The sequence below is a fragment of the Acartia tonsa genome, chromosome 13, assembly GCF_053477335.1.
Source record: "Acartia tonsa isolate MP-2025a chromosome 13, ASM5347733v1, whole genome shotgun sequence".
In the NCBI taxonomy this organism is placed as follows: domain Eukaryota; kingdom Metazoa; phylum Arthropoda; class Copepoda; order Calanoida; family Acartiidae; genus Acartia; species Acartia tonsa.
Window position 1 is genome coordinate 36,249,865 of NC_137272.1, and position 14,294 is coordinate 36,264,158.

Sequence of the window (14,294 nt, forward strand, 5' to 3'; positions counted from 1 at the left end):
ACCCCGCTGTTTCGAAAAAAATTTTATCCTTGGTTCTGTGCTTTTCTGTTTCCATATATTTTGAAATTTCTTGGCGAAAGAATACCCAAACTGTTTGTGTCGAATTCGCCGGTTGGAAGAAAGAAATATTGCGACAATATGCGAATTTCGTGTTTGACTCGATATAATTCGAACTGTTTTCAAGATGTTCGGTGATGCAAAACAAAATGAACTATTTCGGGAAATCCTCTGAATCTTCGATATCGAGTTTAACGTAACAATAAGTTGTATGATCGATGTTTTGAACGTAAAATTCGTCGCTTATTAGCGAAAATCCGTAAGAAACCATAAAACTATATCCCGAAATTGTTGATCTCTGTTCGAATTTTCGGTCATGCTTGAAAAACGATTAAAAATAATGTAACAAAACCATTGCTTTTAACAAGTATATTCAACAATTTTCATAACATGAAAAACAACTTCTATGATAAAATATATAATGATAACTATCAAATATTAAATAAATGCTGTGATAATGTATTTTGCACTGGTATAAGAAACATTTGAAACGCTTACTGATTGAATTACTGTAACCGAAGACTTATATTTCGGATATCACAAAGAATTTTCGTGTATATAAAAGACTTTTGCCAAATATGACTATCAAATATTAAATAAAATCTGTGATACTGTATTTTGGCACTGGTATAACATTTGAAACGCTTACTGATTGAATTACTATAACCGAAGACTTATATTTCGGATATCACAAAGAATTTTCGTGTATATAAAAAACTTTTGTCAAATATAAAAATGACTATCAAATATTAAATAAAATCTGTGATACTGTATTTTGGCACTGGTATAATAAAAACACTTGAAACGCTTACTGATTGAATTACTATAACCGAAGGTTTATATTTCGGATGTCATAAAGAATTTTCGTGCATATAAAAGATTTTTGTCAAAGAATGAATTTTCGTGGTTCAAGTTGTTTTAATCCAAGAACAAGTGTGGTGAAAAAACATGAAAAAATCATTGTACTAATATCGAAGTGATCTTAAAATATGATCCGTGATCCTGATATTAAATTCTTATAAATAAATTATTTAAACGAAATCCTATGATTTTTTGTTTTTTAGAAAAATTCTCACACTTTCCCTTGGAAATCTCAACTATCAATGTAGTCAAAAGGTCATAAATAATACTTTTAAAAATTGAGACTAATAGGTTGAACACTGGTAATAAACTTAATTACCCATATTAAATTTGGACCTGAAGGTCTCGTTGTCCCTTGTGAAATGGGCATTTACAATCTCGTCGTCGACGAATTTTGGCTGCTGCCTGCCGCCCGTGAACGGCGAATTTATCACGATGTTATGGAACAGGCCCGGTCTGGTTGGTTGGCCGTTCATCGCTGGTAGGAAAGAAAATCGTTTTTGGGCTGTTGGAATTGGACGACTTTGTGGCCGCTGTACTGTGATATCTCTATGCCTTCGTTGGGGCAAATGAACGACAATTTTGGGAATGGCGGTCGGATGTCGAGAACAATTATTTTTGCACCAATCACGTTGCGCTCCGTTGTCCCTGTAGATAGGTTGACCGGACTCTCGCGCAAAGTTTGTTACATAAGGATTATCTTGCATGGTGATACATCTCGACAATGCCATTTGATACGGCTCCGTCATCTGGCGGTACATTCTCGACATTTCGACCGACCGCCATTTGCCCTTGTCGCGCAGGGCTTCGTCCGATAGGCCAGCGTCGCAAGCGGCAGAAACTCCTGCCATCTTGCAACTTTTTCGGCCTACCGGACCGAAGTACCCTGCTTGACGACAAATGTTCTTGATATCATTCAATAATGTGTTGAGGCTCAGCATATACTTGCCGTCTGAGACAGTTTGTTTCCCGGTTGGAGTCCATACTACACTCGATCTGCAGAACAAATAATTCTCATCCAACACGCCTTCGCCCATAAAACTGAAGCCACATCGTTGATAATATTTGTTTATCAGCAGCACAGGACACGTCTCTCCTCCCTCAGCTACGAGTAGATTTTGCACTCCATCATGTTCTTGGTCGTTTTTGCGCTTTGGATAGATGACGCGCAAAACATCCACCCCGCCGATCATGTCCTTGCTTATATGACACGCGCGGACTTGCTCTAAATCGGCGAGGCGCGTAAAGGTATGGAATTGCAAAATGATGGCTACTGCTGCTCTGAAGATTGGTAATGGGATCTCCCAGATGTTTCTGTAGCCGTAGGCGATGCGTTGCATTATTGTTGTGAGGGTCGCTTTGGGTATGGGAGTAGCCTTCTTAATAGGTGCGCGCTCGATCGCGGCGCGCCTGGTGGCTCCTTCCAGGAGCCGCGATACTTGCTCAGAGAATTCTGTGACCGGCTTGCCTATGATATAGGACCAAGCTTTCAGTGATCCGTTCACCTGAAAAAATAAAAAACGTATTCTTTATTTGTTCATGGGTTGTTAACATACTGCTCCGAATTTTACCTAGATTTGTCAATAATACGATATTGCTTGCCATTATATATTTTTGTGGCTATCCACTGTTAACTTAACGTTCAATTTGAACCTAAATTTATGGGTAATAAGGTAATGATTGCTATGTTTATGTTACGAGAGAATATCTGGACATTTCAAACGGAAAGACGAACCATCTTTTATTTAGTTTGGAAAGCCAGAAACATAAACTTTGATAAATCTGATGCCTAGTTGACAATGAATTTGAACGTGATATAATCCTGATGCAAATTACGTCAAAATCATAAAAGGAGGATCTTATGTGTAAATAATTTAATATTGGCCTTGAATCCTAATGGTAGATATCTAACAACCTGAAACGCATTTCAATTTTTTATTTGAAAAAACTTACTTGTTTTAAAAAGGAATACGGCTTTCGGATATTTTCCACGTGGTGTATGAAATCCTTCAGAATCCTCTCAGTGAACGTGGTCGCTGGTAGATTCCTCTTTCTCAGGTATGCCATGTAGACTTCGACTACATGAGAATGCACACTAGTGGTAGACTGCGCTCTTGCGGAAGAATACAGGAGAGCGTCACGGTTCTTCTCTGGTGATAGGTTTAAAGCTCTGGCCGCCTTCATGAGCCTCAGCGCCGGCCTGTGTGAGATTCCGGCGGGTAAACTTTCACCAACTAAACAAAGTTTAAAACAATTAAACTGGGGAAATGAAATGTTTTCAATCTTATCGCGTGTGACCCTCATGTTCCCTGAGACATGGATGATTTAAAGCCGTTAAATTAAACGATTAAATATGATGTTACAATCATTGACTACTAGGAAAAAAGACGCTAATGCCACAAAGACTCTACCCCGTCTATCCTGGATCTAACTACACTGACTATACTTGCCTCTCATAGGTCTCTGTTGTCCTCTAGCACGAATCCCGGCATCATATCTGGCTCGGCCCATTTTAACAAAATCTGTGAGGGTACGTCCGGTAATACTCTAGGAAAATGGTCTGAAATGGGTATAATAAGTTAGAGTTTCTTTAAGAAAGATGTTTATAACAAATAATTTATAAACTTATCAAATTTTGTAAAATAAAAATTTTGGAAAAGATGTGCCTAAAGAATGAAACAATTTCTTCAAACCCAACCTATCACATCCCATTGCTTTTTATGTGGCTTTAACAAATTAAATTTTCTGATATCACAGACTAGAATAATTTTCAATAAGCGTATTGTTCCGAAAAAGGAAATGGTCTAAATTGATAAATCTGACAAACATATAAAAAACAAACGGTCGATACTATATACTTTATCATAAAATGCGTTTTTTGGTAAAATTCTTTGTACAATTTAATGTGTGGACTAAAACACAACCTGAGATCTTAAAAAACGAATTTTTTGCTTCCTTTTAGCGTCGGCCAAAAAGGCTAAAAAACATATTTGAAAAATCAGTTGGACAATTACTATTTTGTCCGAATACAAAAAACATAAAAATACATATAACATTTTGTGTGGAAAGAATATATTCCAGATATACCGGCCTTATGATAAATGTCATCAATAAATGTGTTAAATTATAGAATTTTTCTATAAAGACTTTTTAAGCAACCAAAAAATCTAATTTGGAATCTACGTTATAATATTAATCTTAGATTACAGATAAGGAGGATCAGGTATTACGATCATACAATCTTCCCACACAGATAATAATAAATTGCAATATCATAATAAATGACTAACAACATAATATTTGGCATATTTAGGTTTTGATTAAAAAAAGCAATCATGGAGAAATTGCATACCCCTTTAAACATACAATCAGATGCCTCAGATGAAAACTCTGTCTTAAATACAAAAATTCGTTTTATAAAAGATCTGAACCTACCTACCTCCATGAATTGTGACCAATAACAGGCAGATTGCCAAAATGGTACTACAAAAACAATAGTGGCTGCTGATAAGCTTAAAACCTTATGCAATACTGGTATGATACATTTTATGGGGGGGCATACAAACATAACTTGATCACTATTCAACTGCTGTATGAAAAAATCCGTTCCGGCAGCCGCTTTATCTGGCAGCTTAGAAAAATATAAAGGGCATTTAGTATTTGTGGCACTTGCCATTAAGTCTATGACGGGTTTAACTTTGAACTGTCTGCATATTAAGTCATAATCCTCCATTTTGAAACCCCATTCGTCCGTATTTGTCACCTTTGAACCTTCGTCCGCAATTTTGAGAAGGAGTGTACTGCGTCTCTGCCATACGGGCAGGAGGTTTATGTCATATCTCAATTGGGCTAATTTGATGTCAATGACATGGCGCTGGAGAATCTCTACCCTGGATCCGCGGTTTAATATGCTTACCATTCCCCGATTGTCACTGCACCAAGCTACGGTTTTATGCCTGTTTTGCTCCAGAAAAGCCTCCTGTTGGAAAATCTTGGAGACGGCCAGCAGTTCTCTTAAAGTACTGGACTGTTGGATTTCTGACATCTCAAATGGGAATTCCTTGACTATGCGCAGCTGTTCCGCTTCATAAACAAAAGCCCTGGAATCGCTCGAATCAGAAACCATAACGGATTCCAGTCGAGCAATTTCCAGGGGATCAACTGCCTCTAGAAGCACTGCCTGTTTCGCTGGTTGAATGATGTTGATAGTGACATTGCAGCGATTCACAGGTTGCCCGTTGAAACTAAAACAAAAAGATTTTTATTGATTACTACAGCAATGTTAAATTTACTACAGTAATGTTAAAATATTTTCTTTCTGAGGTGATAGTAACGAAATCTATGGATTGAAAAAGTGTAAAAAACTTATGGCTTAATAACTTGAAAAATATTTTGAACCCCGAAACTACTAGATTCCGTCAATTAGAACTTATGTACACACCTTATTAAGAAAGTCTGGAGCATGTCGAACTCTTGGAGCATTCTAGCATTAATGACAAGTGATCCCTTCCATCCCTTTTCTTGGACAGTCTGTCCTAGTGTCTGCTGACATGCTCTTGTGACAACCCTCATTACGTTTCCGTGGGAACTGATCAAATGGCAACACACGCCAAGGATGTGAGCGAGTTCCTTGGCGTGTATGAATCCCGTTTCATTGAACTTTGACACCGCTTTGTTGATATCATTTGTTAAAATGATTATTTTCATTTGTGGGGCACTTATCCTCATTGAAATAGAGTTGATGTTAAAACCCAGGTAACAGAGAACGGTAGTAGGACCAACGCATTTTAAAATGTTGAGCTCCCACCCTGTGCATTCAAACATAAACTTGATGAACTTTAAGCTGGCTGTCCCTTTTATCTTGGATAATGCGCAGTTGATAGAGTCATCCACGAAGGTCGAAATGTCGACACCTCGTGAATGACAATATCTCCTGATCGGTAAGATGAGGGAATTCATGATGAAAGTTGCTGGACCTAATAAAAATAATTCTAAAAATTGTTGTGACGAAAAAAGAATGAACTCATAAGGGATTTTTTCGAAAAATGAACTGCATAAAACCAAAGGAAAAACGATAAACACTTTGCGTTTTGATTCGCCGAAATTTAGGGTTCTTAAGCCGCAAAAAGATATATGTGTCAATAAATTTTGCAACATTTCATTATGCTCTTTAAGCATCCCCTCGTCGAAAAATATATAAAAATGTAAAAAATGTAAAGAATTCCTACCTGTTCCAAATGGCAGAGTTAAGCATTCATAAAATTCGCGGACACCAGAAGGATTTACAACTGCGAATCCAAATAAGCTGCGGAACTGGGGATGGATCCGTAAGTGGCAATACATACTCGAGATATCTAAAACTGACATCCAACAGCCAGGTGTAACTCTGGGTAAAACCGCGCCGATATCCTCCATCTTCATTTTAACTTTTCTCAAGCAATCGTTGAGTGTCCTGGACAAGTCGACACACTGGCGCAACTTAAGATTCCCTTCACCGTCGAGTTTTTGTGCGACGGTGATGGGGTTAACAAAGTAGGGTTTATGATTAACTTTTGCCACTATGCGCTCTTTAATCCACTTATCAGTTTTCGTATATACAAACTGAATATTTTGTAAAGCGCTTAGGTTATTTCTAAGGTCAGTTGCCTCTGGCAACTTTGTCACTATGTCCGGCTTGTAACCGTTATGTAGTAAGTCTAAAACTGAATCGTTTGCCTGGAGGACTTTATCGTAAAACATGATTGCTCGAGGATCATGTATTCCCCCCGAGACAGGACCAAAACCCTTCGAGCTAAGTTCATTTATCTGGTTGTCGATAAAGTCAGCAAAATCCTGATCAGATATGTCACTTAAGGATTTTACTAAAGAGTCACTGAGAGTAATGTTTAATTTAGGATTAAAGGCGTCAGTATGAATTTCACCGTCGATATCAAAGTTCTTGCTGTCCTGGTCAAAGGTTGGGCTTTGGCTGTCTTTGGTCGTGTCTTGAAAGAAAATTTTTGACTTATCGAGCTCCTGGAACTTAGTGGGCGACTGCGGAGCAGAGGAAGCCGTAAGTGTCGGGCTCGATGCCTCGCCCTATTCTTTCTTTTTCGGGGCATTGCATTGGGAGGCTCTGTGTCCTTGCTTCTGGCTGAAAAATATAGGCCAACGATAAAATCAGAAATGTTATTGTATGCCTATTATGGAAACAAAACTTGAGAATCAATACAGAACTTTCACCCAAAATTGCTTGTGAAGATAATTTTATAATGAAAACGCAATAAAGCGGCAAAAACAAAATATTTGTAAACAACGTAGACCAATAGAACGGCCAATGTGAAAAAAGTTTTTTTTTTTTTTTTTTAAAATCTGAAGGGTAACTGCCAAAAACTAATATATATATTTCTTTTTATGGAACTATAAAAAGAATTTATAAAACATTACTCACCAATTGTGGCATATGCCTGTAAAGCGTTTTGCGGCTGGCCTCTGATTAGCCTTGCGTTCCCTCTCTCTCCTGCGCTTCTCACCCTCCTCGTGCTCCTTGCGGAGATTATTGAGTCGGGTGAGGCGCTCACCATGGAGGACCTCATGGTTATCGTTACAGGCGAATCTAAAATATGTATTTGTGACAATTGACTTATAGTTGAATATTGGAACTCATGGAAAAGGAAATTCCCATATTTGACACTGCAATGGCTATGCTATAAAAGATCTAGGAGCATGACCAGCAACTTCGCTTCCTTTCTATCGTTTAATGAAAAACAGCCGATATGCTGACTGCTCAGTATTTAAAAGAGATGTCGAGGCTCTTGTAGAAATAACAAAAACTTACTTGACTATAACTGAGGGGGAGTTTGTAAACGCCAAGCTTGAGTACAGAGACATGAATTTCAACAGTTCCACAGCCATTAATGCGAACTCCATAGCCCGATGGATGGAACCGTGTGCCTCTGGGGGTAAATGCGTGTTGTATAACTCTAACTTTTTACCTATAGGTCTCATAAAAAATTGACTACTATGTGAAGGAAACGTTAAAATGTCCCGTGGAGTTTTAAATAAATTAGTAAAAACTGTGTGATTTTAAAAGGTTTATCAAAAAACAACTTGATCTTTTATATGCTGAAATAAATTTTGAAAAAAGTTATGTAAATTTTACCTCGACGTTGTTCTGTACCGACAATATGTCTAATCCAACTTTCTGCATGAGTTTTAAATAACTGGAGTCACGGCAGCTTTGCGCGTTGACTTCAGTTATTTTACCCAGCCTTGATTGTTGGATTACGGCATAATGTGCGAGACAGAACGACGGCGGCTTAGCTTTCGTGAGAATGCCCCCAATTAATCTCCTGCTAGGTAGCGCCACAATTGGCCATCCATCGGGGAATGGAGTGGCCTGAGCATAGTTCTGTGGTAAGGCCATTTGTGCGGCCGGTCTCTGGAGCTGCTGGCTTGAAACGGCAACACCGCTGGTCGAGGGCTGGGGGGAGTTTGTGGCTTGTTGCCTGCTGCCAGCCTGGTTCCTGTTCTCTGCCAACATCCGGATGACATCAATGAGAACGTTGTTGGGAACTTGGTTTGGGTGTGTATCTGGTGCCTGTGGCCTGTCCGTCGCTGAACCTCTGCTTTGGGCTTGACTTCTTGGCGGGATAAAAGGCTGAGCCAAACTTGTGGGAACTCTAGCCGTCTCCTCAGATCTGTGCCGTGCGCGACCAATTGGAGCACTGCTCTGTGGCCTGGCTCCTGCAGCCCCAGGGAAACTCGGGGGTGCATGAATGCTGACATGGTGAAAGTTTAGCGCCTGGTTTTGAGAGGGTTGGGGAACGGGTCCAGAGCGGCCAAGTGGAACATGTTGAGGATGGGGTTGAGCTGTCCTGTACTGTTCTTGTTGCTGCCCATAACGCTCCCTTTCCTGTTGAATGTACGACGCTGGAGCTGGAATGAGGGGTGTAGAGGCTCTTGAAGGCCTAGGCCCGAAAGGGGCACCGTCGGCCACCATTGCCAACAACTCAGCTGGGTCTCTCTCATTTCCCACATTCATGCGGTCAGCCTCCGCTATTTCATCTATAAAAGGGGGCTGCTGTGACACATGTGGTGATATGTGTGGTGGGGCAGGGTGACTGTTGTGACTGCTGTCGCTGTCATCGTTGCTGACCGAGTCCTGACCGTCGTCATTATCTCCCGCTAAAAATATAAAATTTGTTTGAGCAAAAATAAACCTTTGAAGATCGCAATTTGATGCGAAAAATTTTCTAGTGGTAGGAAAAACATAACTAAAATGGTGCTAGGAAAACAAATATAAATCACGAATAAAATCTAAAAAACAAAAAATGAAGAAGTCGGCAATTATACAATGTGTTGTCCCCTAAAAACGGTTGCAAAGCGTACATGGGTTATGTGATTTTCTTTCAAATTAAATTTGTTATTGGTGTGCGTTGACTGAAAACAACAGTAAATAAAAACTAGAAATATGCAATCAAATATCGTCACGTAAATTATACTCCTTAATTTATTCAGATTTCTTATTATTATCATTCCTGTTCTTTATTTTCTTTTGCAAATGTTTAGGCACTGCCGTAAATTTTAAAAGAATAACAATACTTCCGCGGCTAATTAATCACTATGCTTACCTGGAGAAACAGGCTCGAAACCGTTTTCCTCATCAAACACTGGGAGGTCTTGGACGATATCGCCAATATCGGGCAGCTGCACATCATCCTCAGCGTCAGCCATATTAAAGAAAAAACGGCAAAAAATCAAAGCTTGTGAAAAGGAAAAATCTGAAAATATATAAATTCATTAAAAATCGAATGAAAGAAAATCTAAATTTGTGGGAAAATTCTTGCAAAAATAAAGAGAAGTAGCATTGTAAATCTATAAACTTAAAATTGGAAATTGGATAAAACCAAGCGTAGAAAAAGAACTAAAATGTGCGTGAAAATACGTATGGAAATCAAAGACTTGCGGCGAATGAAATATTAAATAAAAAATTTTATTTTTCAAAAGATTTACAAAAGAAAAACTTCTCATTAATTATCAAAATGTTTTTATCGGCGGAAAAGATATAAGGAAAAGTTTATATAAAATACTTCGTGGAAATAAGAATGAAAAAAGAAGTTAAAAAGGGGATGGGAGGGTGGGTGAAAAAATATTATTAAGCTTAAAATCCATATCACAAGCGAAAAGTTTAAATAAATACGTTCAAACTCTTTTAGGTTTTCTTTCACTGTTATGTTTAGATGTTGCTCGTTCCGTGGTTAAAATAAGAATGATTGAATATACGGGCTTTCCTTTAGCCCCCTCTCTCCCTCGTGGTATACTATAATTGTACCGGTCCGACTAAATTCCGTCTACCGCAATTGTAAACTTGAACTTGGCCCGTACCGCCTTCATAGAGTGCTCCTCTATTATTCAAAATGGCCCCTGCCGTTATTCTTGCCTGCCGATGGGGCCCAATTTACAAATATTTCAAAATTAATCCGTAAGAGGTCCTCCCAGTTACGTCACGTCTCTCTACTGCCACCTAGCGGCTGTAGCTGACAACTATTAATTTTATAGGCATCCGTCTGCTAGCTACGAGCTTTCACACGTCTCTCTACTGCCACCTAGCGGCCGTAGCTGACAATTTAATTCTATATGCATTTGTCTGCTAGCTCTATGAGCTTTCTCTCTTATTAATATCAGGCCAGACAATTCCCAATGAATTTCAACAAAATTCACCCTAAGATCTCAAAAGCTGGTTGTTTATAATCGTCTGTACGCGAAATTCTAATCCTCCCCTGTCCACGTTTTCTTTCGACGCTCTGAGCCGCTTATTGAACTGCTCCTAGAGACACATTTAAGCAAATTTATAGAAAAATCCTACCATATTCCGCAACAAATATCAATTAATCTTTATGATTTAAAATTAAGTATTGTAGTACTGTAACACATTTGACTTTTGAACAATTTAGAATAATTCTCTGTAATCAGAAAGTAAATATTTACCCATAAACATAAGTATCTGATACTCAACTCTTAATGAAGTGAAGACAGCATTAATGCTAAATATTAAATAAAATATTTCAAAATTGAATAATCTAAATAAGTGAATAAACTGTAATGGAATTATTAGACATTGACAAAGGACTGTCTATGAAGAAAAGCAGATAAAATTTCCCAAAACTATTACCAAGTTGTTTTTGGTTAAATACGTTGTCTAAAAAGCAATGTTTTAATTTCCACGGACAAAAAGTTATTTATAAACCACTTTTTATTCACATCCTTTGTTCCATTTTAAAATAATTTGACATTTTGTGGACGACGACTTTTGAGTAAATACGGAGTTGCCGACTTTAATTTTCAAAAGTTTCATGTCTATCAAATTAATATTCAAATATATATTCAAATATTTATTGGGACAAAACAACATATACATTTAATATTCAACATTCATAAATGGTAATTACATTGCATTAAGAATTTATTAATAAACTATTTTTTATATAAACAATGAATAATATAGGATTAACACAATATAATACAAGTATCCAAGGACTGAAAAACGCCTGAGGGCGGTGTTGACAGCCTTTAAATTTTAGACTTCGATTTAAATGTTTTTTAAGCGGTCTTTTATATAAGTAATATATGTAAACTATATACAGCAATATGCAAGGAAGGATGTTTAGGAAAAGTAGGGGGGGGGGGGGGGAATAGGAAAGTGGAGAAAAAATGGGGTCTCTGTGCGATTATAAAAAATGTATATATTTTAAGCAATCAAAAGGTAAGCTACAGGTTGACTTGAACAATCATAGATTAATGTTAAGGTCACAGGAGGGACACAATAGCCTTTCACAGGCAACTACAATACTGTCTAAAAGCTTTCTTTTCAATTTTTTATAAAATTTAAATCTAGAAGTTGCCTGTTCCACTGTAAAGCTATTGTTAATGAAAAACGCATTCCAGGTGGCTGGAAGAGTACAAAGTGGAAGATTGTTAACCAAGTTTAATCTGGCAAATGGGATGCTATAATCTTCTTGGTTTCTAAGCCTAATATTACCCTGGGACATATGTCCTCGTGTTTTCCACATGTTAAAAAATGAGCGAGGGGCTATGTTAAGTTTAAATTCATACATGAATTTAACTCTAAAGTATTGCACTAACAATTCAAATGGTAGAATTTTCATTGTTTTAAATAGAGGACCAGTATGGGCTATATAATGAGAGTCTGTAATTGCTCTCATTGCCATTTTTTGCTTGATTTCAATAGATTTTAAGTTACTTTCATACGAGCTTGAATAAATCAAAATTCCATAGATTAAATGACAATGAAATATAGAATAGTATAAGGTTTTAAGTGCGCTCCTAGTTAGAATTTTTTTACATTGTCTCAATATAAAGAGAGCTCTTGAGAGCTTTTCATTTAATTTCTGTATATGATACTTAAAATTAAGGTTAGGGTCAAAGTAAACACCTAGAAATTTTATGGCTGGAATTTCAGATGCATTGTTGACATATTCAATAGGTTTAATAAGGTCAGGATTAGGATTACTTGCACTAGAGTTATTCTCATTGATATATAAATGAATATCATCCCATTGTATTGATCCTAAGTTAGAATGGAACACTGTAAATTTAGTTTTATCAGGATGTAGAGAGAGCTGATTGGATCGAAACCATGTAGAGATTTTTTGCATTTCCTCATTTACAAAATTAGCAAGTTGATTTAAATTAGACCCTGAAGCTAGTAATGTGGTGTCATCACAAAACAGCAAACTTTTAAGTAAAGTACAGTTTGGAAGATCGTTGAAAAATATCAAAAATAAAATCGGACCAAGTACTGATCCCTGTGGGACGCCCCAGGTTATATCCAATTTAGAGGATTCAGCATTTCCTAACTTAACAAACTGTTTGCGCTCTGATAGATAAGATTCGAACCATTGCAACAAATTTCCATGAATACCTATTTTTTTCAGTTTCATTAGGAGAATATGTTTAGGAACACAATCAAATGCCTTTTTAATGTCCAAAAATAAACCAATAGTGTATTCATTTCTGTTTATTGCCTTGGCCACGTGATCAAGTAAATGAATCATAGGGTGAAAAGTTGAGTTAAGGTTTTGAAAGCCAAATTGAAGACTATCAATGATATTGTTTGAAGCTAAATATTGTTTCAAAGCTGTGGCTATAATCTTTTCAAGAATTTTGGAGAAGATACATAGCAATGAAATAGGTCTGTAGTCATTCACACAATGCATGTCACCCCCTGTCTTAAAGACTGGCGTTATTTTGGCTATTTTGAGTTGTGTTGGCACTTTCCCTGTTTTTATGGAAAGATTAAATATATGACAGAGAGGATTTTTTACAGAATCAATAATCTTCTTAAGTATAAAGGGGGACAGACCATTAAAATCAGAGCTTCTTTTATTTTGCCATTCTAAGACCACCTCAACTATTTGAGCAGGGGTAATTTCAGGTATTGAAAAGATGTGTTCTGATTCTTCAAGGTAAGAATCAGGTGGTCTGTCAGATGGTTCGATCCTTTCATTTATTTTACTTGCTATTGAGGTAAAATGTTGATTAAAGGTATTACATATATTTATTCCACCTGTGACCTCATTATCATTAATAAATAATTTATCTGTGACAGACTTATCCTTAGTATTAGAAAGCCCAGCAGCCTCTTTAGTAATTTCCCAACATTTTTTGGTATCACCATGATTTGATGTTAAAAGTTCAGAATAATATTCTTTTTTTCTATTTCTAATAAGTCTATTGTAATGATTTTTAAAAGAATTAAAACACTGCCTGTTATATGCTGTTGGATTCCTAGACAACACTTCATAGAGTTGCATTTTTTTATTTCTTGCCACTAAAATTTCAGGAGTCATCCATTTTTGGATACTATGCTTACTCCTGTCAAATTTAACCTCTACTTCACAAAAGTAACGGTTAAAATAGCTATAAAATATTGAATTAAAATAATCAAAGCTTTCCTGTACATTTTCCATTTCATACATTCTACTAAAATCGACGTTTTCTAAATCATTTCTAAAAGAGTTTATATTATGTTCAGAAAAATTTCTAATTTTAATATTCTTAGAACTTACTGGTGGTTTTTTGTCATTTATTATATAAAAAGTGGAGAAATGATCACTGAACACATAGAGTCAGAGGCGAATTATACTATCCACACCTTTCCGCAAGAATCCGCAAAGTGTGGCGATAAAATTAAGGCCTATATTTCATGTTTTCATTTACAGTTAAATCCTTCTTTCCCCTTCTTCAGAGATATTTAAGTTTTTTTTTAAAATTAAAAACCTTATCATTAAAATCAGTACGACGACTTTCAATTTTTAGGACTAATATATTGCCTATCAAAAATATATTATATTGAAATACGATTATTGACAATT

The 14,294-nt window shown here is 36.7% G+C and overlaps 1 protein-coding gene across 3 annotated transcripts; it reads right to left on the bottom strand.

Moving 5' to 3' along the window:
* Nucleotides 1–249: 249 nt before the first annotated feature.
* Nucleotides 250–7,362, bottom strand: LOC145303940 (uncharacterized). 3 transcript variants are annotated; one of them, XM_080145607.1, is made up of 4 exons: nt 6,147–7,362; nt 3,369–5,162; nt 2,872–3,152; nt 250–2,423 (listed from the first exon to the last, which is right to left on the bottom strand). In XM_080145607.1, exons 2-4 carry the CDS (start codon nt 3,427–3,429, stop codon nt 1,230–1,232), a joined length of 1,536 nt encoding a protein of 511 aa, XP_080001733.1. In that variant the 5' UTR covers nt 3,430–5,162; nt 6,147–7,362; the 3' UTR covers nt 250–1,229. The 3 variants fall into 3 exon arrangements, with proteins under 3 accessions (XP_080001733.1, XP_080001732.1, XP_080001731.1); XM_080145606.1 differs by having other exon boundaries at nt 3,369–7,362; XM_080145605.1 differs by lacking the exons at nt 3,369–5,162; nt 6,147–7,362 and having other exon boundaries at nt 2,872–3,344.
* Between the last annotated feature and the right edge of the window lie 6,932 nt (nt 7,363–14,294).

Coding starts and splice junctions, on each gene's coding strand:
- LOC145303940 (XM_080145605.1), bottom strand. CDS start 3,222: ATGAGGGTCACACGCGATAAGATTGAAAACATTTCATTTCCCCAGTTT. Junction 2,424..2,871: donor CGTATTCCTTTTTAAAACAA/GTAAGTTTTTTC, acceptor TTATTTTTTCAG/GTGAACGGATCACTGAAAGC.